The sequence below is a fragment of the Prosopis cineraria genome, unplaced genomic scaffold (genome assembly GCF_029017545.1).
Source record: "Prosopis cineraria cultivar Desert tree isolate PC_DT_omini unplaced genomic scaffold, ASM2901754v1 PC3, whole genome shotgun sequence".
NCBI classification, from domain to species: Eukaryota; Viridiplantae; Streptophyta; class Magnoliopsida; order Fabales; family Fabaceae; genus Prosopis; species Prosopis cineraria.
Genome location: NW_026555334.1, coordinates 24,290,753 through 24,314,444, shown reverse-complemented (window position 1 = coordinate 24,314,444; position 23,692 = coordinate 24,290,753). Strand labels below are relative to the sequence as shown.

The window sequence follows — 23,692 nt, the reverse complement described above, 5'->3', positions numbered from 1 at the left end:
AGAATTGGTGTTCTGTAGAACATATTTTGAAAAAAAATAATGAAAATAGATATTTTTTCATTCTTTCTTATTTTCTAGAATAATAATCACAGAACAATCAACATATTGTTTTCATTTTTTTGTTCTTTAAAACAATATTTTATTTTTTTATTCTTTAAAATATTTTTTAAAAATATGTTATCAAGTAAATTTTTTTATGTTCTTATTTTGAAGAACAAAAAATTATTCCCAAAATAAATTTTCAAACAAGTCGTGGTTGTCTCATATCGAATGAGGCATTGTGGTTTTGAAACTCGGACTTGATAGGCGTGGAGGAAAGGCTCTATTCACCCGCTTGCCAAACCCATTTTACTTTTTCAGTCTGCATTCCCGCTCTAGCTCTCTATTTGGATGTGAAGAAAAGTTGAAAGAAAAGAAAATGAAGAGAAGAGAAAACTGAAAAGAAAATATTATCACTTCTTCTGTTTAGATGGACAAGAGAAAATAGGGAGGAAAGAAAATGAACAAATATAATAATAATTATAATACCCTTATATCAAAATATAATATGTTTCATGTAATTATATTTGTGAAAATATATCAAATTATTTGTTAAAAATATATTTTTATATTATATTTTAAAATCAGATAATTAAAATTAAATTAATATAATTCTAGACACTTGATCTAACCAATGGCTAAATTATTTAATTAAATAGTTAAATTAATATAATTCATAACTATAGAAGTTAAAAATTATAAACCAAACTGTTTAATTAAAATTAAATTAATGTAATTAAGTAGTCTTTTGAAAGTTAGAACGCAAAATAAATAAGAGAGAGAGGGTAGATAGTGAAAAAAAATTTTACTTTCAAAATTTCTTCACTTTTAGAGAGAAAAGTTAGAAGAAAAAAAGTGAATCTCATACCTTATTTTTCTCTCACTTATTTTTCCCTATCCAAACAAAAAAAAATTTATTTTCTCTCTTGATTTCTTTCCATATTTTCTTTCCTCCCATATTTTCTTCAAAAACAGAGCATTAACCTTCACCGCTTCGCGTTCTCTTTGAAACTGATAGCAGAGCACCTTCCTCCATACCATTCTGAAGCTTCGAAACTGAGAGCAGAGCACGCTTGCTGTTCGCACCCGCCGTTCGGATAAGGTTAACGTTGCTGTTCGTTGCTGCCTGCTTCTCTCGCGTTGCTGGTAAGTTCGATATACTCCTCGAGGTTCGTTGCCTTTCTTCTTCTGGTTTTATTTTTGTTCTGAGATGAAATGATTAAATCCCAGGTTCGATTTTTGTTCTGATTTTTCCCGTCAATGATCGAATCCCCATACCTCATAGTGTTGTGAATATCTTCTGCTTGTATGATTAAAAAGGCCAAAAGGAGAATCACTACTCAGAAATGCCGTTGATTGTTATTTTGCTTGTAATGCAGCACTCGAAGGGTCTTGTCGTGACCTTGAATCAGTGAGCGGTGCTGAAAAAGTTGTTGAAAGAATGACACTTTTGGGGGGTTAGAGCAGATGAATCCAGTCTTGGATTCCTTACTTATTTGTATATATTGAAGGGGCTTGAACCAAAAATAGACGTGCTAAAATTTTTAATGAGTGGCTGGGGTTTCTTTAAAAAAAAAAAAAATACGGCATTCTATTGTAATTTAATACAAGGGCATGTTAAGTCAGGCAAGTTAGCATCAGGTTTCATGGAATTTTAACTTGGAACCCATAACGCTGTTGATTATTATTGTGGCAGTTGCATTGTGTTGCTGCTTTCATTTGTTATGTTGTTTGTTGTGTTTTATTGTTCTAAAGACTATTATTAGTGAATGTGTGATGATTGTTTCGACTTTGGAGGCTGGATTTTTTATGCTAACTCTTTAAAATAATTTTTATTTGGATTTGTTTTAATTTCATTTTAATTACATTTAAGCTTTAACTTGGCCTAAAGCCTTTTTATAACATATAATATGTAGGCTTTAAAGCTTACTTGAAGCCTACATAGGCTTTGGTAGGCTCAATGCCTACTTAAAGCCTTTGAGGCCTAAGTTCAGAAGCCTTTGTAAAGGCTTATATATAAAGTAGGCCTTTAAAGGCCTAGTCAGGCCTATTGCAGTTTGCGCTTGGCCTAAGCTTAAGAAAAGCTTGCATACAAGCTCAGGCTTGAAGCCCTTGTTATAGGCTCTGGCTTGTTTGGCCATAGTTTGTTCCTTTCCCACCCCTAATTAAAGGGTTAACTGCAAGAAACTTACCCATTGAATATCAAAGGCAATGAGAATGATGAGAATCTGACCAAATATTGATGAAAGAAAACATTATAGATTTACAGCTTTATGAAATATCGTAGAGTTAGATACAGAGGAATTGCACACTAGTATAAGAGGAGAGTAGAAACCTGAAAAAAAAAAAAAGAAAAGAAACAGGCTTTCTGCTAAGGAGATGAAAAGCTTAAAGGCTTGTCCATTATGATTCTTGTGCCCATTATGATTCTTGTGTTGATGTCTTTGCGTGACTGTTTGTGATTGTGAGAGAGTGCAGAAGCCTTTCATACATTGTATGCCCCTGACATGAAGAGGTAAAAGTAAGCATACATATAGAAAGTATATCTCCATTTATTGAGGTATCTTCTTCCTTAATACCCATTGAGTTGCAAAATCCCTTGAAATGCACTATTTTGCTACATAAGCTATACAAGAAGATCAAATATCATTCTTTTGTCTTGTTTACTTAGTGTTCTCTACTTTCGGCTTCGATTTCTTTGACAGACCATAACAAGTGATGGGATATGAAATAGAAAGTATAGATAGAAGAACATAAATGAAGGAAATATGAGATGACGTATAGAGAGAAAGGAGAAACATACCTATGGAAAAGGATGTGGTGGTTGGAGGAATTGGAGGATTTGTGGTGTGGTGTGATCAGTTTGGTCGTAATGAAGGAAATATGAATTCACACAATTGCAAGTCAAGCTTATGTGCAAGGGTTCTATTATTTTAGAGGGTAGAGAGCATGATTTTTGTCCTTCCCTTGGAGTGAGCCAAAGAGGACTAATTCAAATTTGGAATTCAAAATCATTAGACCCCATGACGTGTAAGAAGTGAGCCAAGCTTGAGTTGATAGTAGGTTCTTGATTTGTTGGATATATTGATTGATTTAAAAATTGTGGGCCAACGTGTGAGAAGCTTGAGAATTATTGGCTTTAGCTGACATTGTGACAAAACCGGACATTGTTCATCAAACCTAGTTGTGTTTGGACTTCATTGTTAAGAGATGTAAGAGTGGCTCGGCTAGAATAGATTGGTTAGCGATATTTGATGGTTACTAATATTAATACTCCTTCCGGACCAACATATAGGGCATTGGTAATTAATTCATGGTTCTCAAAAACTACTTGTTGAGAACTTAACTTCTTAAAAAAATTACATCTTTCCAATTTTACCCTTATTAAATACCTTATATAAGTACTTTAATAAAAATAATTGAAATTTCAAAGCATCATTTTTTCAAAAAAAGAAATAAATGAAGTGGGAGTGTAGTTGAAAAAACAATTATAAAAGCTACTCAATACCTTATATTTTGGATCAAGCAAGACTTCTAGAAGATCTCCTATATTGTGGTTTGGAGGGAGTAATAAATAAATTAGTGGTCTTATGGAGTTTATGCCTGTTGTTTATCTTTGGTATTGAGTTGAACTTTTGCGGTGTTATCAAGGGAATTACATTTTGTACCTGAGGAAATGTAGATGCTGGATAAATGCTTAGATTTATTTTGATGGAAGGAAATGCATATATAGAGAAGACTCAAACCCTAGAACAAATTAGGATGTGGCCGAGATACTAAAAATAGAAAGAATTAGCAAAATCAAACAACAACAACAACAACAACAAGCCTTTATCCCACTAGGTGGGGTCGGCTACTTGGATTGCAAGACGCCATTGTGCTCTATCATTTATCAAGCTTTTAGGAATATTATTAATTAAGAGATCGCGTTCAACAACTTCTAAGAGTGTTCTCTTAGGCCTTCCTTTACCCCTCTTAATCGGACTCAAAGTTATATGTTCCACTCTTCTTACTGGTGCCTCCCTTGGTCTTCTTTGTACATGTCCAAACCATCTCAACTGATTTTCTACCATTTTTTCCTCAATAGGTGCTACCCTCACTTTTTCGCGTATGTGTTCATTTCGAATTTTATCTTTATGTGTATGTCCGCACATCCATCGTAACATTCTCATCTCTGCTACTCCAACTTTATGCTCTTATTGTCCCGTAACATTTATCAAGCCCAATTAGCAAAATCAACTCTTAAAAATTAAGTACAGATGCGATAATATTAAAAACACAATAAATGATAAATATTAAATAGGAATTATGGCATAGGGCCCATTGGGCTTTGTTCGGCATCAACACTCCCCCTCAAGCTGGTGAATCGATGTCAGCCATTCCCAGGTTGCTTCTAAATTCTTCAAATAATGCTCTAGCCCATGTCTATCTTCTCTTTAATGAAGTGCTTGTCTATTTCAACATGCTTCGTTCTTTCCTGATGTATGGGGTTTTCAACCATAGCTATAGCAGACTTGCTATCACACCTAATCTTAATAGGTGAATCTGTTGTAAGTTTTAGTTGTTTTAGCATTCTTTGTAGCCACATTCCTTCACACACGCCATGAGCCAAGGCCCTTAGTTCTGATTCTGCACTACTTCTGGAAACAACAGATTTCTTTTTACTCCTTTATGTCACCAGATTTCCCCACACAAAAGTGCAATACCTAGAAGTGGACCTCCTATCAAGACGTGAGCCTCTATGTTCAGCATCTATATAAATTTTGATTCCTCTAGAATCACGTTTAGCAAAGAAAATTCCTCTATCGGGAGTCATCTTGAGGTACTTCAAAATTCTGCAAACAGCCTGCATATGCTTCTCTCTTGGATCATTGGTAAACCTACTTACCATCCCAATAGGAAAGCTAATATCGAGTCGAGTGAGGGATAGGTAGATAAGTTTACCTATAAGTCTTTTGTATCTGTCAGCATCAACAGGAAGTAAATCTTCCTTATTATCTGAGGTTGATTCTTCTTCATCCTCCTCTTCTTTAATATCTATTCTACATGAAGATTCCATAGGTGTTTCTGTTGGTCTTGCACCTAGCATCCCTGTTTGTTTTAACAGATCAAGAGTATACTTCCTTTGTGACACCACAATCCCTTGGTTAGATCTAGCTACCTCAATTCCAAGAAAGTATCTTAGACCTCCCAAGTCTTTTACTTCAAATTCTTTTTCCCATGACTTCTTCAATCTCTGTATTTCAACTAAATCATCACTGGTTAGTACGATGTCATCAACATAAACAACAAGTGTTGCCATTTTTCCTTTTAAGTGTCTCACAAACATTGTGTGATCCATTTGACACTGAGCATATTCCAAGTTCTTAACAACTTTGGTGAATCTTTCAAACCAAGCTCTAGGTGATTACTTGAGTCCATATAAAGATTTATATAGTTTGCACACCATACCTGGCTTTCCTTGTTTTGATAGTCCCTCAGGAATTTCTATTTACGCTTGCTCCTTCAAGTCTCCATTAAGAAAAGCATTTTTAACATCCAGTTGATGTAAAAGCCAATCACAGTTGGCAGCCAAGGATAATAACACCTGAATGGTATTCAACTTTGCAACACGAGCAAACATTTCTTGGCAATCAATACCATAAGGTTGTGAGTACCCCCTTGCAACAAACCAGGCTTTGTATTTATTGAGAGTTCCATTCGGATTATACTTTGTAAAAACCCATCTACACCCCACACTTTTCTTTCCTGGAGGCAACTTAGTAATTTCCCAAGTATGGTTATTTATTATTGCGGTTAATTCATCCTAAATAGCTTCCCTCCAATTTTGATCAGAAATTGCTTCTTGATAATTAGAGGGTGATCTTTCTTCTAATAACTTTACCACAAAACTTTGTGCACAAGGTAAGAGTTTGTTGTAAGAGACAAAATCACTAATAAGGTGCATAGTACATTTTCTTACCCCTTTCCTCAAAGCAATAGACCCCCCACAATCATTAGAAGCTGAAGGTGGAGTTGAATCTTGGACTTGTTGAGAGTTAAAGGGGTGATTAAGCTCATCAACAGTCTCTAGAAGAACAGCAGCCTCGGCCTCTTCGGATCCTATACTGTCAATCACAACATGATCAATTGTATTAGATTCAGTGTTGTTTGGCTCAGGATCAAATCTATCAAGGTCCACAATTGGTTCTTGGATGGTTTGAGAGGAGTCTTGAGTGGTCTGAGGAGGTTGTAGGTCTAGGATAAGATCACTGGCAGGGAGAGTTGGTGACAAAGGCAAAGGTTCATTAGAGAAACTTAGTTGTGCAGGCTCCTATTCATAGTCACTCTCTCCCTGAATGGGAGGATGAGGGTAATATAGCTGAGTTTCAACAGAAGTGACATTCATGGTGAATTTTTTTTAAGAGGTGGAAAATAACATTTATAACCCTTTTGGGTGGATGAGTATCCTAAGAAGATACATTTCAAGGCTTTGGGATCAAATTTGCCACTATTATCATTTTGTGCATAAACAAGACAGCCAAAAACACGTTCTTGGAGATGGTGATTTAGGTGTGTGGTTGGAAAGGTTTTTGTAAGAACCTGAAGAGGTGTATGAAAGTTAGGGGTCCTTGAAGGTAAACTATTGATTGGATGCACAGCAGTACGACTGGCTTCTCCTCAATAATGTTTTGGAACACTATGGGTAAACATAACATAAGAGCCCTAGCAACTTCTAAGAGGTGTTGGTTTTTTCTTTTAGCAGTGCCATTTTGTTGTGGTGTATGGACACAACTAGTTTGATGAATGATATGCCATTTTGGTTCAGGTATGTTTGTATGGCTGAGCATGTATATTCTCTTCCATTATCACTGTGGAGAACTTTAATGGTAGTTTGAAATTGAGTTTTGATCATGGCATGAAAGTTGATAAAAATGTGAAGGTTAGATTTTTCTCTCATAAGGAAAACCCATGTGAGTCGAGTGTGATCGTATATAAAAATGACAAACCACTTGGCATTAGTTAAGGAGGGAATGCGAGAAGGTCCCTAAATGTCATTGTGCATAAGAGAAAAAGGTTCAGATGGTACATGTGGATGGGATTTGTAGGTGCTTTTTGTGTGCTTTGAAAGTTGGCAAATATCACAGTGCAAAGGAAATATATTTTTATTCATAGAGTTGTGAGCCAATTTGGACATGTAATGAAAATTTGGGTGGCCTAACCTATAGTACCACAACAACACTTCATTATTTGTAAATTGATCAAGTGACTTTGATTCAGCAGCAAGACTAGTTGAGAAGCCACGTTCAACTTGCTGTATAACCAAACAATAGAGCCCCTCTATCATCTCAGCAATGCCAATCATCTTCCCCAACTCCAAGTCCTGGAAAGTACACAATTTAGGGAGACAATTAACACCATGAAATTGATGCAAAGTCACTTTGCTCACAAAAAGAAGGCTGCACTTCAATTCTAGAGCATATAAAACATTTTCAAGTTTTAATCCATTGAACAAATAAGCCGTACCAATTCTCTGAACTCTAAGGGATTTTCCATCTGCAACTCTAATAAACATAATAATTTTACATGGTTGTAAATTTTGAAGCAAACTGGGGTTACCCGTCATATGATCAGTGGCCTCTGAATCAACAATCCACATTTCTTTGTGATGAACCTTAGAATTTAAGGCAAGAATTGCATTACTTGTGTAGGCAATATTGCTAGAAGCTATATGCTTTTTATGCAAATCATGTTTGTCTAACATCTTCTATAAGAGGTCAACTTCCTCCTTACTTAGTGTGTCATAATCAAATTTGTCCTCCGTAGTGGCAGTAAAGGCTCTATTTTGTGACTTTCCTCTCCCTTTCTAATTAGGTGGCTTACCATGAATTTTCCAGCATACATCCATGGTATGCCCAGCTTTTTGACAGTGATCACACCATTTGTTGCTTTTCTTTCCCTTGCCATCATCATTCTGAGTTCCCGTGGATACAAGGGCATTTGAAGTGAGATCTTTAGCATTAGGTTGCTTATTTGCGATCAGTTTCTTTCTGCTTTCTTCATGTTTTGTAGTAAAGAAAACCTCTCTTAGTGATGGTAGAGGTTCAAGGCTCATGATCTACCCTTGAACATCATCAAAGGCGTCATCTAGCCCCAATAAAAATTTATTTATTCTTTGCTCCTCCTTAATCTTGACATATCGGGCAGCATCTTGAGGACACAACCACTCATGTGTATTGTAGGTGTCTAATTGCTGCTAGTACCTTTCCTTAGATCATGAAGAGCTCCTTCAATTTCCAGAATTGCAGCTCTGTTTTTAATAGAGGCAAACATATCCTTGGCAGCCTCCCATACTTCACGGGCTGATCCAAACAAAGCAAAATTGGCACTGATTTCTTGGGTCATTGAATTCACTAGCGATGCTTGAACAAGTGAGTTGTAGCCTCCTAAGTGAAAAACTTACTATCGGTCAAAGCTGACCTTGGAGTTGCTCTAATAAGGTGCCCAAACTTTCCTTTGCTTGTAACATATAGGCACATGCCTGTAGCCCATTGAATATAGTTTTGACCATTCAATCTATGAATGGTGATTGCAGCAACATAGTTTGGCGCTTGGTGGGTTGCCACGGTAGATGGGGAATTTTTGTTCCCGATTGATCCATTGCTATCACCATGGCCTTTATTGTGCAGCCCAAATCTGAATTGGATCATAGTTGCTCTCGTAACATGAGGAATTTAGATGCTGGATGAAAGCTTAGATTTATTCTGATGGAAGGAAATACATATATAGAGAAGACGCAAACCCTAGAATAGATTAGGATCTGGTCGAGATACTAAAAATAGAAAGAATCAGCAAAATAAACTCCTAAAAATTAGGGACAGATGCAATAATATTAAAAATACAGTAAATGATAAATATTAAATAAGAATTAGGCACAAGGCCCACTGGACTTTGTTTGGCGCCAATAGTCCCAAATGAGTTCTGGTTATCAAAATACCCATAGTTGATTATTTACATGTTTTAGTTGGAGTATTCTTGTCTTTCCTAGACAAAGTCTCACTCTCTCATTTTTTCTTCACTTCCTTATTTTTCTTAAGGTTCTGTTTGGTTTAAGGGGAGAGGAGGGGAGGGGGGCTCCCCCCCAATTTGGGGGGGAGGTTTTGGAGCCTAACTAAACAAGGGGAGGGGAGCTGGGACAAGGGGAGCAGAGGGGGCTCCCCTCCCCTCCCCCCCTCCCCCCAACCAAATAATACCTAAGGGGAATGGGAAAATGCGGCCGAGGGAGGGGAGAGGCTTTGAAATATCCAGGACTAGAGAATCTCCATTGCCTCTTTTTTCGTTCTTCCTTCTCGTTGTTTGTATGTGTGCATGTGCAAGTGATCTTTCTTCCTATTGCAACTTGTCTAGGGTTTACGACTTGTTCTTCTCCTTGTTATGTTGTTGTCATAGTGTGTGCTGTAGGTATAGAGTTTTTGAAGATAAATGAGCAAAACTGAACACATATTATTCAGTGGGTGTCGACTACATAAATACAGTGGAGTGGCAATAATAATAGCCGAGAAATAAGGGATTCACAGTGAGAATAAAATAAAAAACTTCCCCGATATATCTAATCCTGTTTGATTGTATAATAACAAAGAGAATAATTACCAAATATTTGCATTAAATATAATATATTTCCACACTCCCCCTCAAGTTGGACCATAGATGTTAATCATGTCCAACTTGCTGATAAAATAATCAAACTTATCTCTACTCAAGCCTTTGGTGAGAACATTAGCTGTTTGCTCCCTTGTTGGTATGTGTTTCATCTGGATGATGTCAGTATCAATCTTCTCTTTGATAAAATGTCTATCTATCTCAACATGCTTGGTCCTATCATGTCGGATTGGATTGTGTGAGATGCTAATTGCTGTCATATTGTCCGAGTATAGAGAGATAGGCAAGTTCACATTCTTTTTTAGTTCCTCAATTGCCCTTTTTAGCCATATACCTTCACAAATTTCTAAAGCAATGGCTCGAAATTCTTCCTGTGCACTACTACGGGCAACTACACTTTGCTTCTTGCTTCTCCAAGTAACCAAGTTTTCCCAAACAAAAGTGCAATATCCTGATGTAGACTTTCTATCCTCTTGATCACCTGCCCAATTTGCATATGTCAAGATTTCTACACCCTACTTCTTAGATTTCTTAAACCATAGACTTTTTTCAGGAGTACCTTTCAAATACTTGAGAATCCTATAGACCTCATTTGAGTGTTTCTATTTGGGGCCATGTGAATGTTGATTCACCATACTAACTGCAAAGGCAGTATTTGGCCTAATATGTGACAAGTAAATTAGTTTTCCCACCATACGCTGATACCTGCCCATATCAATAGACTTGCCAAGGTCCTCTTCATTGCTTATTTTGTCAACTTGGATAGGTGCATCACTAGGTCTACATCCAAGCATGCCAGTCCTGTTTAAGAGATCTAGCACATATTTTCTCTGAGAAATAGATATTCCCTTCTTGGATCTAGCCACCTCCATACCTAGGAAATACTTCATTTCTCCAAGATCCTTTATTTGAAATTCTTGAGCTTGCGCCTTTTTAAGGTTCCCAATCTCCTCAATATCATCGCTTGTAAGAACCATATCATCCATATAAACTAACAAAACAATAATTTTAGTGCCTCAGTGTTTAAAGAACATCGTGTGATTGCTTTGACCTTGTGTGAACCTTGCCTTTTTTAGTACTTGTGTGAGTCTCTCAAACCAAGCTCTTGGAGAATGCTTTAGTCCATACAAGGACTTCTTATATTTGCAAACTTGATTTGGTTTATTTTCTGGGAACCTAGGAGCCAACTTCATGTATACTTTTTCTTTCAACTCACCATTTAGGAAGGCATTTTTTACATCTAATTGATGTATCTGCCAATCAAGGTTGGTTGCTAGTGATAGAATTATTCTAACAGTGTTGAGTTTGGCTACAGGTGCAAACGTCTTAGTGTAGTCTATACCATATACTTGGGAGAACCTTTAAGCAACAAGTCTTCCTTTGTGTTTGTTTAGACTACCATCAGCATTGTATTTAAGTGTAAAGACCCACTTACATCCAAATGCTTTCTTTCCTGGAGGTAATTCTACCACATCCCAAGTATCGTTGTTTGTCAATGCTTTCATTTCCTCCATTGCAGCTTGTCTCCATTTAGGTACGGCCATGGCCTTTTCAGTATTCTTTGGTACTGTAACACTATCCAAATGGGCAGTAAATCTAGAAAATTTAGCAAATAATGCTTGATAGGACACAAACCTCTCAATATGGTGCCTAGTGCAAGCTCTTGGCTTCTTCCTCATAGCTATAGGTAGATCAATATTATCATCACCACCTGATTCTTCCAGAATACCACCACTATCTTCTTTGGTTCTGACTCTTGATTAGTGCTTGGAGCATGGGTTTGTTTACCTGTCTTGTTTTTTCTTGTATAGGTCTGTGCAAATCTGGTGTCTCCCTCTATTGTAGACTTCTCCTTGGTACTAGGATTTGGTACATCACTTTCAATTAGGGTGGTGGTGTTGGTGTCGTTTTCAATTCCTAGGTCCAAATCAAAATCTGCAAGTTCAAGGGACAAATGATGAGGTATAGCTATAGGGTTAGGTGTTTCAGGTGTTTCACTCGTGTTTTCACACGTAACGATTTGCAATTCATTTCAATTCTCCCCCTGGATTGTAGATTGGGAGTAGAAGGATTCGGTTTCGTGAAAGGTGACATCACAAGTGGTAAAGATACGTTTAGTAGTAGGGTCGAAGCACTTGTACCCCTTTTGAGTGGCAGAGTAACCTAGAAAAACACATTGGACAGCTTTAGGGTCAAGTTTGTTTGTGTGATGAAGATGAACATAGGTTGTACACCCAAATACTCGTAAGGGTAGAGTGTTTTCCAGGTAGGGTAGATTGTAAGTTTGGTGTAAAACTTCAATAGGAGTTTTATATGACAAAGTGCGGTTTGGAAGGTGATTAGTAAGGAAAGTTGCAGTTAGGACAGCATCATCCTAGTGATATTTTGGAACATGGCTACTAAAGAGAAGTACATGGGTTGTTTCAAGGATGCGCCTGTTTTTCCTTTCAGCGATACCATTCTGCAGAGGACCGTATGGACAAGTGTTTTTGTGTACAATTCCATTGGAAAGTAAAAAAGTAGAGAGGTGTTTGTTGAAATATTCCATGCCATTATCAATGTGGAGGGTTTGAATAGATGTGTGAAATAGACGTGTGAAACTGATTTTTAATTATATGATAGAATTCAATAAACACCTGTGAAACATCAAATTTGTCTTTTAGAAGGAACGCCCAGGTAACACGAGAATGGTCATCAATAAAAGTGATAAACCACTTTGAGTGAGTTCTATTAGGAATTTGAGAGGGCCCCATAGATCACTGTGAATGGTTGTAAAAGGTTTGGATGCGAAGTATGGCTGACGTGGAAAAGAAGCACTATGATGTTTTGTTTTTTCACAAGAGTCACAGTAGAATTGAGAACAATCATTTTTATTGCAAATTGAGGGAAACATTTTTGACATATAATTGAAATTAGGGTGACCAAGATGTTTGTGCCACAACTTCAACTCACTAGTCCTAGGGAGAGACACTTTATTGCATGACCTAACATTATTGACTTAACGTCGATCTAGGTAGTAGAGACCATCAAATTCTTTAGCATTGCCAATTGTCATCCCTATTAGTAGATCCTAGAAAAGACAATAAGTAGCAAAAAAATCAACATGGCACTTCTCATTTTTTGCCAATTTACTCACTGAGAGTAAACTACACTTTAAATTAGGAACATGAACATGATGTAAGGTGAGAGTAGATGAAATTTGTACAGTTCCTATACTAGAAACAATCGACTCTGATGCATCTGTAATCTTGATTGTAAAGTTCTTTTGGCAAGGTACATTGATCGTAAATTGTTTAATATTATCAGTCATATGATCCGAAGCACCTAAGTTTACTATCCAACAGTCTCTAATGCATACTCGTTTAATAGTAGCTAAGGCTCTAGAAAAATTACCTCTTTGTACCTTAGTGGCAACAGGCTGCATACTTTTAGTTTGTAGAGCTGAAAGCATCACAAGAATCTTATTTAGTTGATCATTTGAGGGCTGTAAATTATCATCTCCCATAGAGCTTTTAGCAACATATCCATGGCTTCTTCCCTTCCTTGGCTTCCAGTCAGAGGGTTTGTCCTATGTGTGGCCCACTTTCTTACAATGTTCACACGTGGGACGCCCTTTATTGTTTCTAGGCTTATTGGACTTGGCAGCAAGAGCAGATACAGACACTTCAAGAGTACTAGTTTGAGGAATAGGTTCATCTTTTAACATTACTTTTCTTCATGAGTACTCCCTTTGGATCATTGCAAAGGCTTCAGGGATAGATGGCAAAGGTTCTAGACTCCGAATTCTGCCATGAACATCATCTAGATTTGAATTAAGTCCTACTAACAACTCAAAAAGGCATTCTTTCTCAAGTCGCTTTTGAAACCGAGTATCATCCTCAGAATTGGTCTATTCCTTAGCAATAATCAGATCAAGTTCTTGCCATGAAGAACTTTTTTGAAGGTAATATTCACTTGGGTCACGATTACCTTGGTTCATGAGCCACAGTTTAGATTTAATGTCAAACACTTGAGAAGCATTTTCACCATCTGAGTATGCCTCCTTCGTAGCATCCCGTATCTCCTGAGCTGTTGGGAGAAATAAAAAACTTTTCTTCACAGCTGGCATCATCGAATTTACCAGCCACGAACACACCATTGAATTTTTGGTCTTCCAAACTTTGAAAGCCTTGATATTCATTGCCTCTGGACATTGGGTTTTGCTAGAGACGTACCCCTATTTACCATAGCCCTCTATTGCGAGTCGAATGGTTTGGGCCCACTCTCGATAGTTGATGCCAGTGAGCTTCTCTGAGATAGAGAGATGGGCGAGTTCTCTTGGCTAGTCACAAAGGATGTGACTTGATACGAGCTTGCATTGGACAACCCCTCCAAGCTAGTTGACTTTATTCTTCAGTGAGTTTCAGGCCGAGAGTTTGATTCCATTTCCGTCTCTGATGATTCAATCGCTCTTTCTTCCTTGTGCTCTGATGCCATGAAGATAAATGAGAAAAATTGAACACATTATTCAGTGGGTGTCGACTGCATATATACAGTGGAGTGACCATAATAACAGCCGAGAAATAACGGATTCATAGTGGGAATAAAATAAAAAACTTCCCTACTATATCTGATCCTATTTGATTGTATAATAACTAAGAAAATAATTACCAAATATTTACATTAAATATAATATATTTCCACAGTTTGGCTTCTTTTTTTCCATCATGTCCACCCACTGCTTTTCTAAGAGTGCAGAACAAAACCTTCTCTTTTTTAGTGCTATGAGTGACAATTTTTGGCTCAATAGCTCGCTCCATTGCTTCTTCCTTCATGTTAGGTATGCTCAAATTCTTTTCTTTCCCTTGTGGTTACTGCTGTTATGGAGGAAGGAAAGGAGCTAGAGTTTGAGCTGATGGAAATTATTAGACTAAGAAAATTTACTTATATGACAAAGATAAAGAAGTCAAGGTTATATTTTGCTTTTATTATAAGAGAAACCTTGTCAAGAAAATTGATTATGAAAACTTTAAGAGATTGTGTTGATTCTTGAAAAAATATGGTTGGTAGTTTGTGAAATAAGATGTTTGTTGTGGGTTCAATTTTTGAATGCATACAAGATGTTTGATGAAATGTGTAAGGAAGAAATTTATTGAATTAAGCATTTGAGTGTGATTATCATGCTAATGATTAATAAGGAAGCTAATTTCATCCAAGAAAAAAAATCTGGAAGCTAATTAATTGATTTATTTGAAACCTAGGAGACTTTAAGAAGTTGTGTAAGATTTAATGTGGAATTATTGAAGGCAATTATTCTCTATAATAAAGTTTGGAAATGAAATTAGGGAGTCATTGAAATGGCATTTGGTTGTTAATTCAAGGAGTATGTTTGTTCTTATGTTAGCCTTTTGGGATAGTTTGATGAAATGTTTGAGAAAGGAATTTCATAGAATTGAAATTAATAGTTAGCCAACATGGTTGCTCTTTAGTACAACAGTGTCTATCCCTTGACTTCTAGCACGTCAGATTGATTCTTAATTTATATTATGATATTGTGTGAAATTCCAGTCCATCGGGAAGCTTACTGTACAATTGCTTTCAAATTGAATGCAGTACTTGCTTTTGTGCAATTTTAGTATGTTTTTGCTGGTGTTCTTATAAACTATGTTGATTTACTTTTATTTCTAAATCATGAATTTCCATTGCTTGAAAGAACCTCATCATACTAGAGAGCCTTTAGCAAGTATTTGAATGCAGATTTGAAAGTGAGATTTAATCTAGTATTTGACGAATATTTACAATTTGAGGAACCTTTTGATTTGTGTTTTTTTAAACTTCAATTTTGCAATTGGTTTGCCCTTTTATTGCATGAATTATGATTGCAGTTGGAATCTTAGATGTTTTCTGTTTGGTTAGTCATTGTTGATGCAAAAACATTGTCTTACTTGTTATATTGACTTGTTGGGTTTTCTTGTTTTTGAAATTTTGGTTGCGTACTACTTATTTCTGCAATGTAGTTTTTATATTTATTGTGGTTTTCTTAATAGAGTGGAGGTGCAGTGTTGAAAAACCATGTAGAACAGGAACTGAGAGCACAATTCTTTCATGAATATGAATGTTACAGCATTTGGTTTGTCTATGTTAGCCCGTGGAATCAATTTTCAGTTCACCAGGATTCAGACTAAGATATTTTGTACACTAAAGAGCAAAGTATTAACTTATGGTTCAGTGGATATTTCAAAGAATCTTTTTGCATCTTTCTTGGATAACTGTTCGGAGGTACTTTCCTTGAGGAAATTGCATGCTCGAATTACTGTTTGTGGACTTGAAAATTCCAATTTATTGGGCTCTAAGCTTTTGCATTGCTATGCTAAACTTAACCTAGCCAATGAATCTCGATGTGTTCTTCATAGAATTGGTAGTAGTGATCTTTCTCTTTGGAATTCGTTACTTGTTGGTTGCTATAGGGCTGGCAATTATGAAAAAGTTCTTATCCAATATTTGGATTTGAAGTGTCAGAAAATTGGTTTAGGTGGTTCAGCAATTACCGTTAGTTTGAGAAGTTGTGTTGGTCTTGGAAGGTTTGAATTTGGAAGAGAAATTCATGTGGATACCCTCAAGGTCAATCTAAACGCGGATTGTTTTGTGGGTTGTTCTCTTATTAAGTTGTATTCTAAAGCTGATGATTTGGAAAGTGCCTCTAAGGTTTTTGATGAAATTACTGACAAAGATCTTGTGGTGTATACGTCAATAATCACTGCTTATGCTCAATGCAACCTTAGTGCTCATAAGGCCTTTCTGATTTCTCACAGAATGCAGAATAAAAAGCTGCATTTGAATCGAGTGACATTAGTGAGTCTACTTCAGGCAACAATTCAGTCGGGAGCACTAGAACAAGGTCGTGCAATCCATGGCTATGCCATTAGACATGGAATTGGCATGTCAGATGAGATTTTTGAAACATGCCTTATCGATATGTATCACAAATGTGGGAACCCACAAATGGCTGCTTTAATATTTGGTAAGATGGATGTCAGAAGGGTTGGCTTATGGAATACTATGATTTCTGCTTATCTTCAGATGGGACAAGATTTAGAAGCGTTCAGACTTTTCTATCAAATGATGCATGAAAATATTTTGCCTGATTTGTTGACCTTAGCCAATGCAATTTTGTCTTGTGCTAATTTAAATTATTTGCGTCAAGGGAAGAGTATCCATGGTTACATGATACACATGAGGATAGAACCTGATCTGGTTGCTAGCACTGCTTTGGTTGATCTGTACTCTAAATTTGATGTAACCAAAGCTAGAAAAATGTTTGAAAGCTTGGGAAATAAGGATGTTGTTCTATATAATGTTATGATGGCAGGTTTTCTCAAAAATGAATTATCTTTGGAGGTTATAAATGCTTTTAATGAAATGGTCAAAATGAGTGTTTGGCCAAATGTCAGTTCATATCTGAATTTACTTTCTGCTGCTTCAAACCTGGGAGACTTTAGGATAGCCAGGTCTATCCATGGATATTTATTGAGACATGAATTTCTCAAGAATGTGGAAATTGCAAATCAAATGATTAACACTTATGCTAATTGTGGGCATATGCTTTATGCTAGGGGAGTCTTTAATTGTGTAAGATATAAGGACTTGGTTTCATGGACTTCATTGATGAGAGGTTATGTTTACGATGGCCACCATTATGAAGCTCTTGTTTTGTTTCGTTTGATGCAAGAAGAAAATTTAGATCTTGACTCTATTACTCTAATAAGTCTAATTCAAGCATTATCTCTTCTTGGATGTTTAAGTTTCGTAAAGGAAGTTCACTGCCTGATTTACAAAGGTTTGCTTGGCAGAGAGTTATTTGTAATCAATTCTCTGATGACTGCTTATGCTAAGTGTGGTAGAATAGATATGGCTAGATGTATGTTTGATCAAATGCTAGATCGTTGTCTTACAACATGGAATGCAATGATAGCTGCATATGGGATTCATGGAAACCACGCAGAGGTTTTAAAACTCTTTGAACAAATGAAATCAGCCCAAGTTAGACCTGATGAAGTAACTTTTACATCAATACTAACTGCTTGCAGCCATTCAGGTTTGGTAGAAGATGGTCTGCAAGTTTACAAGACCATGGTGCAAGAATATTCCATAGTTCCATGTGAAGTTCATTATTCATGTCTGGTAGATTTATTGAGCCGAGCTGGACAACTTAAAGAAGCATACAATTTGGTTAAAATCATGCCTTTAACCCAACACTCTTCAGCATGGCGTGCTTTGCTTTCTGCTTGCAGATTATATGGTGATACAGAGATAGGTGAGGCTATTGTGAAGCAAATGTTAGAACTGGAATTGAATAACTCGAGTTTACAGTTTTTGGTGTCAAACATATTTGCTGAGAAGGGAAAATGGGATGAAGTAGCCCAAATAAGATCCATGACAAAGGGTAAAGGGTTGAAAAAATCTCCAGGATATAGTTTAATAGAGTTGGATAAGCAACATGTTAGATGATGTCATGTCAAACTTAAGTGCAATTCAATTCACCCATTGTATTATATTATTTGAGTCTCTTCATATCTCAGTTTCTCTCCAAGCATCCGGCTTCCCTGCATGTATTTTTCCACATGTCCCTTGCAGGTCACCTTAAACGATATTAATGAAATTCTTTTCTCCACTATCTAGTATCTAGTGTTCAAAGTGTTTGATCGCCTGAGGATTTCACGCTATTAAATTGAAAACTGGAAATATGATTTTGTTTAATATCTTTCACAAAACTATGAATTATCCACCAGATTTCTTTATTTTAGATATTTTTGGACTTTACTTTTGTGATAACTTCCAAGTTTCTTTTTTAAATCTCAAATCGCTCAAAAATCTTGAAAAAACTTCTTTCCCGCTATTATTGAGCTATGAAATGTTAAAATTTTATCGTTTCGCGAAAGAAAGAAAGGAAGAGTTTTAACCATCAATATTTCCCTTATGTGAACTTTTAGTAAAAATATGAAGGCGGGAAAAAAGCTAAAAAGAAAAAATGGTGGTGGAGGAATTGCAGCGTTGCAAATGAGAACCTAGAGACGTAGGAATAGACTGAGCATAAGAGGAACCATCAATCCAAGCATGACGGTGGCTTTTGAAGTAGGAAGGAGTGAGAGATTCAGAGGGATCAATTTGTGAAGGGAGTAAGAGCTGTGAAACCTAGAAAAGCACCGTAAGTTTCCATCTTTCTTCCCTGTTTTCGTCATTATTTGCTTCCTCTGTTTCTTCTCTTGCAAGGGTTTGGGTTTTCAGGGCAAATTCTTCTAGGAAGACCAAATCATTGTCACAGAATGCTTTATAACATGTAGGAAGGAAGATTCTTATACCTTTATACATGTGCATGCCTTGTAGTTTGCCTGCTGGTGCCTAAAATGATTTGCTTTTGGTGATTGTAGACTTCATTTTCCCCCTTCTCTGACCATGCGTCTTGCTGCACATTGTGATAAGAAATTTTAGGAATGTTATGTGGTCAAAGGTGTTATCATATTTGAAATCATGATTGGGTTTGTGGAGATATAATGATTTCCTATTGTTCTCAAAGCAATCGTCTCATTGTGTTACTGAATGCAGCTTTGATTCTTGTAGACTCTTTCATATTCTTGCACAATCTTGCTAATGGTTGATATGTTCCTAGTTATTTTTAAGAGGTATGTTTACTATTTGTAAAAAAATATGGGTGTGTTTGACTAATTATCAGGAGAGCGTTTTTGTTTCCAGCAGATTTTGTGGGATTGCATTTGTGCATTTGGTTCAATGATTACTGACAAGTTGCATTTACAGTGAGAAAAATATGTCCACATGTGGGAATTTGAAGCTTCTGATTTTCTTAAATCATTTAGCTTTTAGGGTTTGGATTGCCTGGAATTACGGATACAGTTTATTTTTGGTGGCGGCTAATGCAATGTATGAGGCCATGACTTGATAAAGTGGATGAGCTAGCTAGTGGAGTATGAAGAAAAATGATTTGGTTCTTTTGATGTAGGTTATGTTTTTTTTCTCAAGAAAGTAATTTTATTATTCAATGATGCTCCTGGTTTGGGTTGTTTTTAATAGCTTTATTTATTTATTAATTTTTAGGGTCTGCCATGAGTGGTACCAAGGTGTCAGTAGCATTTTAATTCCAAATAAGGATCTAAGAAATCATTGAATTCCAAGTTAATAGTGAGGCATTGAATCAGAGTTATTCCATGTTAATTTCAAGTTATTGATGTTTCCGCTGTATTCACATTTGAACAAAATAACACCTTATTGGCTTATTGTTCATATTAGAAATTCCTTCTGCTTCCTTGTAAAATCAAATAGAATTCATTGTATGTCCTGAAGTACCTAATTTCAATTTGTGTAATTCTAATGTTTAATCTGTAAGCGGGAACTAGTAAATTGTCTTATCGCTGGATGTATTTGGTAATCTTAAATAGTGTATAGCGCATGATTCAAGGTCATTAAGCTGTTGATTTGCGGATGCCTTCCGTGCATCTGATATTTTGCAGCGTCTCATAAAAATCTAATTAATTTAATGTGCAATCAATTTTATAAATGCTTGATCTATTTAACAATATTTGGTTATGGTTTTAATTATTCTTTGTTAAATTATCCATTGTACTACTTCTGAATGTTTTGATTTCTTTTTTACGGGATGGCACAAGGATATTAGTTGAGCTACTTCAGTAGATGTTGAATTTCGACATTTTGAACTATTTCTGAAATTGAGTTGTATTAGCTGGATAATTCATGTCCTGTTATTATGAATGTTTTTTGACATGGTTAATGGTCTGACATGCAAGCGTATTTGATGATAGATGATGATATATTTTGTTACATGGGCGTTGTTTTATTGTGTTCTGTACTGTGGTATATCGGGATACTGATACTCGGAGTATCAGTGAAAGAAAGCAGTATAATGAACTACTGTCAGAAGATATATCACGCTGACCATTACTCTTTTAGTTCTGGGAATCCTAAGAAGAAAAGGATGCTTTCTACTTAATTTATTACTTGAATTTGAATGAGTTATGCTACCACGGTCTGAAGAACTTGTTTCTTGTAGCCTGTTACTAAAGTTTTTCTATCATTATTCGATATTGTTTTAAAGAATCTTTCATCTATTATATTTTCTCCTGAAACATTCCCACTATCTCCTCCATGGGAAACTCTTTGTAGATTCAAACAGGGATCTGGAAACTGCCAGTAAAAACTAAAATCTTTATCACTTTTACTGTTTTTGTTGGGCAGGAAGTCATCAAGTGCTGCATCTGATTTATCACTCAAATGTTTTTTGACTTGAACAAATTTCCAACAAGAGCCTTCAAAAATCTGCTCAGATCATCTGAAGCTTCAATATTCTCCTTAATACATTGGGTCCCAATCCCTCCTGTCTTGCACGTCCAGACATGTAATTATGTGGATGTGTACATGAAATGGAAAAAAGATTCATACTATGACTCAATTGAGCACATCCACCAGTCAATTCAACTAAAACCTCTCGTTGCCCTCAAAAACTGCATAGCCCAGGATCCAAATGGTTGCATTCCAATCTCTGCAGTGTCAAAGAGGGGATTAGAGTTAGGTGTGCCCATGAAGGTTGCCAGATTTATGAGGAAATATCCTTCCATTTTTCAGGAGTTTACAGGTCCTGAATACAATCTTCCTTGGTTCAGGTTGACTTCAGAAGCTTCTCAAATTAACAGGGAAGAAGAGGGAGTTTACGAAGTGTTCAGGGAGGACTTAAGAACTAGGTTAAAGAAGGTGATAATGATGAGCAGAGAGAATCTTCTGCCTTTAAAAATAATCAAAGGGATGCAGTGGTATCTAGGGTTGCCTGATGATTTTTTGCTGTATCCAGAGCGGAATCTTGATGAATCATTCAAGTTTGTAGATATGGCAGATGGGTCTAAGGCATTGACAGTTGAAGGCGAAGAAAAAGACTGGTCCATGATGCAGAGGAATGCCATGAAAAGAGGCTTGTATTTTGGGGGCTCAATGGAGGCCATTGAATTTCCACTTTTTCCATCAAAAGGTTTGAGGTTGAGGAAGAAGATTGAGAATTGGCTAAATGAATTTCAAAAGCTTCCTTATGTCTCACCTTACGAGAAATTCTCAAGTTTGGATCCAAATAGTGACATAGCAGAGAAGCGGCTCGTGGGGCTTCTTCATGAACTGCTTTCCCTTTTTGTTGACCATTCAGCAGAGAGGAAGATGCTCTTTTGCCTTAAGAAACATTTAGGGCTGCCACAGAAAGTGCACAAGGCATTTGAGCGGCATCCCCACATGTTTTACCTGTCTCTTAGGAATAAAACTTGCACAGTCATTCTTAAGGAAGCTTACAGGAATAGATCAGCTATAGATGAGCATCCTTTACTGAAGGTGAGGAAAAAGTACATGAAGTTGATGAAAGAGTCACAGTTGATTTTAAGGAACAGGAGGGTGAATAATAGGTTTTCAAATGGGAGCTCTCCGATGCTGGATTTAGATTTGGTCTATGTTGATGAGGATGGCTGTGAGATGGCCGAGTGCTATTAGTAACTTTTTACCTAGAAAGTTATATAGCAAGACCAAGTGTTTTTATATTTGGAAAAACATGGTGGCATACTTGAGATTAAGTATAACTTGGAATGCTTAACCAGCGTTGCAATTTCATGGATAATGGTGGCACAACTGGTTGTATCCTATCCTTGAGCTATTTTCACAACACTTGTAGCTTGACCTCTCGGCGAGTTAATGAAAATTATAATCAATCCTGTGATTAGTTTTAGTAAATAGTTTAATTCACTGCTGAATTCTTTGTTGCGGTTTATCTTTTGAACCTATATACTCTGGTTAATCGTTCTATGCCCTGGGATTGTATTTACTTTTTAACCTAACTTTCTCGCCTTCATACTTTTCATCTTTTGCAAGGAAAAATGGGGTAATTCTTGCTTTAATCGAAAAGACGGCGTCTGTCATGTGATTGTGAAATAATGAGCAGGGGCTTTGTCGTCCTTTCATGGCCAACCCAAATTACAGCCATTGAGTCATTGACTTGCCCGGAGTTTATCATTTCTGGAGGACTTATATGTAAATAAGTTCTTTATTTGGGTCATATTTATAATTTATTAAATGTAAATAATTTTTCTTATCGTCATTAAAAAAAAAAAACTAGATTTTATGATGCGCGGGATATTAATTTGTAGTCTAAAGTAACATGAGAGGAATATTTAATGAGTTCAATTTCGTAAAAAATATATATATAAAATTTTGTTTCATATAATATTAGATAAAGTGTTGAAGTGAGAAGTGAGTGAAATTACTTAAAAATTTTCAACTCGCTTATCTATATAATAATTTGTTGTGTAATAGATGAGAATGGAATTAAGAGATATTTTAATGATTTGATCTAAAAAAGATGGACAAATTGTATTATAAAATTTTATTAGGAAAAGAAATGTGAGGGAAAAAAAGACAAGAAAATAAGGAACTCTTAACCGCATTCCTGTATTTCATCTTCATCGGGCTCAACAAAATTTTCGTTGTCCCCTTTCCATTCTCCTCAAAGACAAACCTAACAGAATATAAAACACAAATATTTTGTCTTAGAATTTATTTTTTAAAAAAATGACAATAAAATTTCTTTAAATTATGTAAATGATAATTTAATTTCTTAAAATGTCATAATATTAATAAAGTCTTTAAGGGTTTCTTTGTCAATGACTTTTTTTAGAAAAAGATTATTTTACCCTTACTGAAAATAATAACCCTCAATTACAACTTTTATTTAAAGAATTATAATTTTTATTCTGTAAATCGCAAGAGTTGAATAATAAATCATAACTTGTCAAGTGGAATTTCTATTAGTAAAAAACAAGTTTCAATTATAATTTTTATTTAAAGAATAACAATTTTTGCTCTGTAAATCGTAAGAGCTAAACAAAAAATTACAATTTATTAAGTGTAATTTTTATTATTAAAAAATAATTTTCAAAATAACAAACTTCATTTACAACTTTTATTTAAAGAATTATAACTT

General features: G+C 35.8%; 1 protein-coding gene across 10 annotated transcripts; it reads left to right on the top strand.

Annotated features, from left to right (window-relative positions):
• Window positions 1-1,017: 1,017 nt before the first annotated feature.
• Window positions 1,018-22,550, top strand: LOC129305716 (protein WHAT'S THIS FACTOR 9, mitochondrial). Of its 10 annotated transcripts, none has more exons than XM_054945733.1 (3): window positions 1,018-1,185; window positions 19,530-19,668; window positions 20,923-22,550. In XM_054945733.1, exon 3 carries the CDS (start codon window positions 20,959-20,961, stop codon window positions 22,207-22,209), a length of 1,251 nt encoding a protein of 416 aa, XP_054801708.1. In that variant the 5' UTR covers window positions 1,018-1,185; window positions 19,530-19,668; window positions 20,923-20,958; the 3' UTR covers window positions 22,210-22,550. The 10 variants fall into 10 exon arrangements, with proteins under 10 accessions (XP_054801708.1, XP_054801704.1, XP_054801705.1 ...); XM_054945729.1 differs by lacking the exon at window positions 19,530-19,668 and adding an exon at window positions 18,648-18,862; XM_054945730.1 differs by lacking the exon at window positions 19,530-19,668 and adding an exon at window positions 18,648-18,862 and having other exon boundaries at window positions 1,018-1,208.
• The last annotated feature ends 1,142 nt before the right edge of the window (window positions 22,551-23,692 follow it).

Bases quoted from the DNA above. Each gene is read 5' to 3' on its own strand.
- LOC129305716 (XM_054945724.1), top strand. From the start codon at position 16,471: ATGCAGAATAAAAAGCTGCATTTGAATCGAGTGACATTAGTGAGTCTA.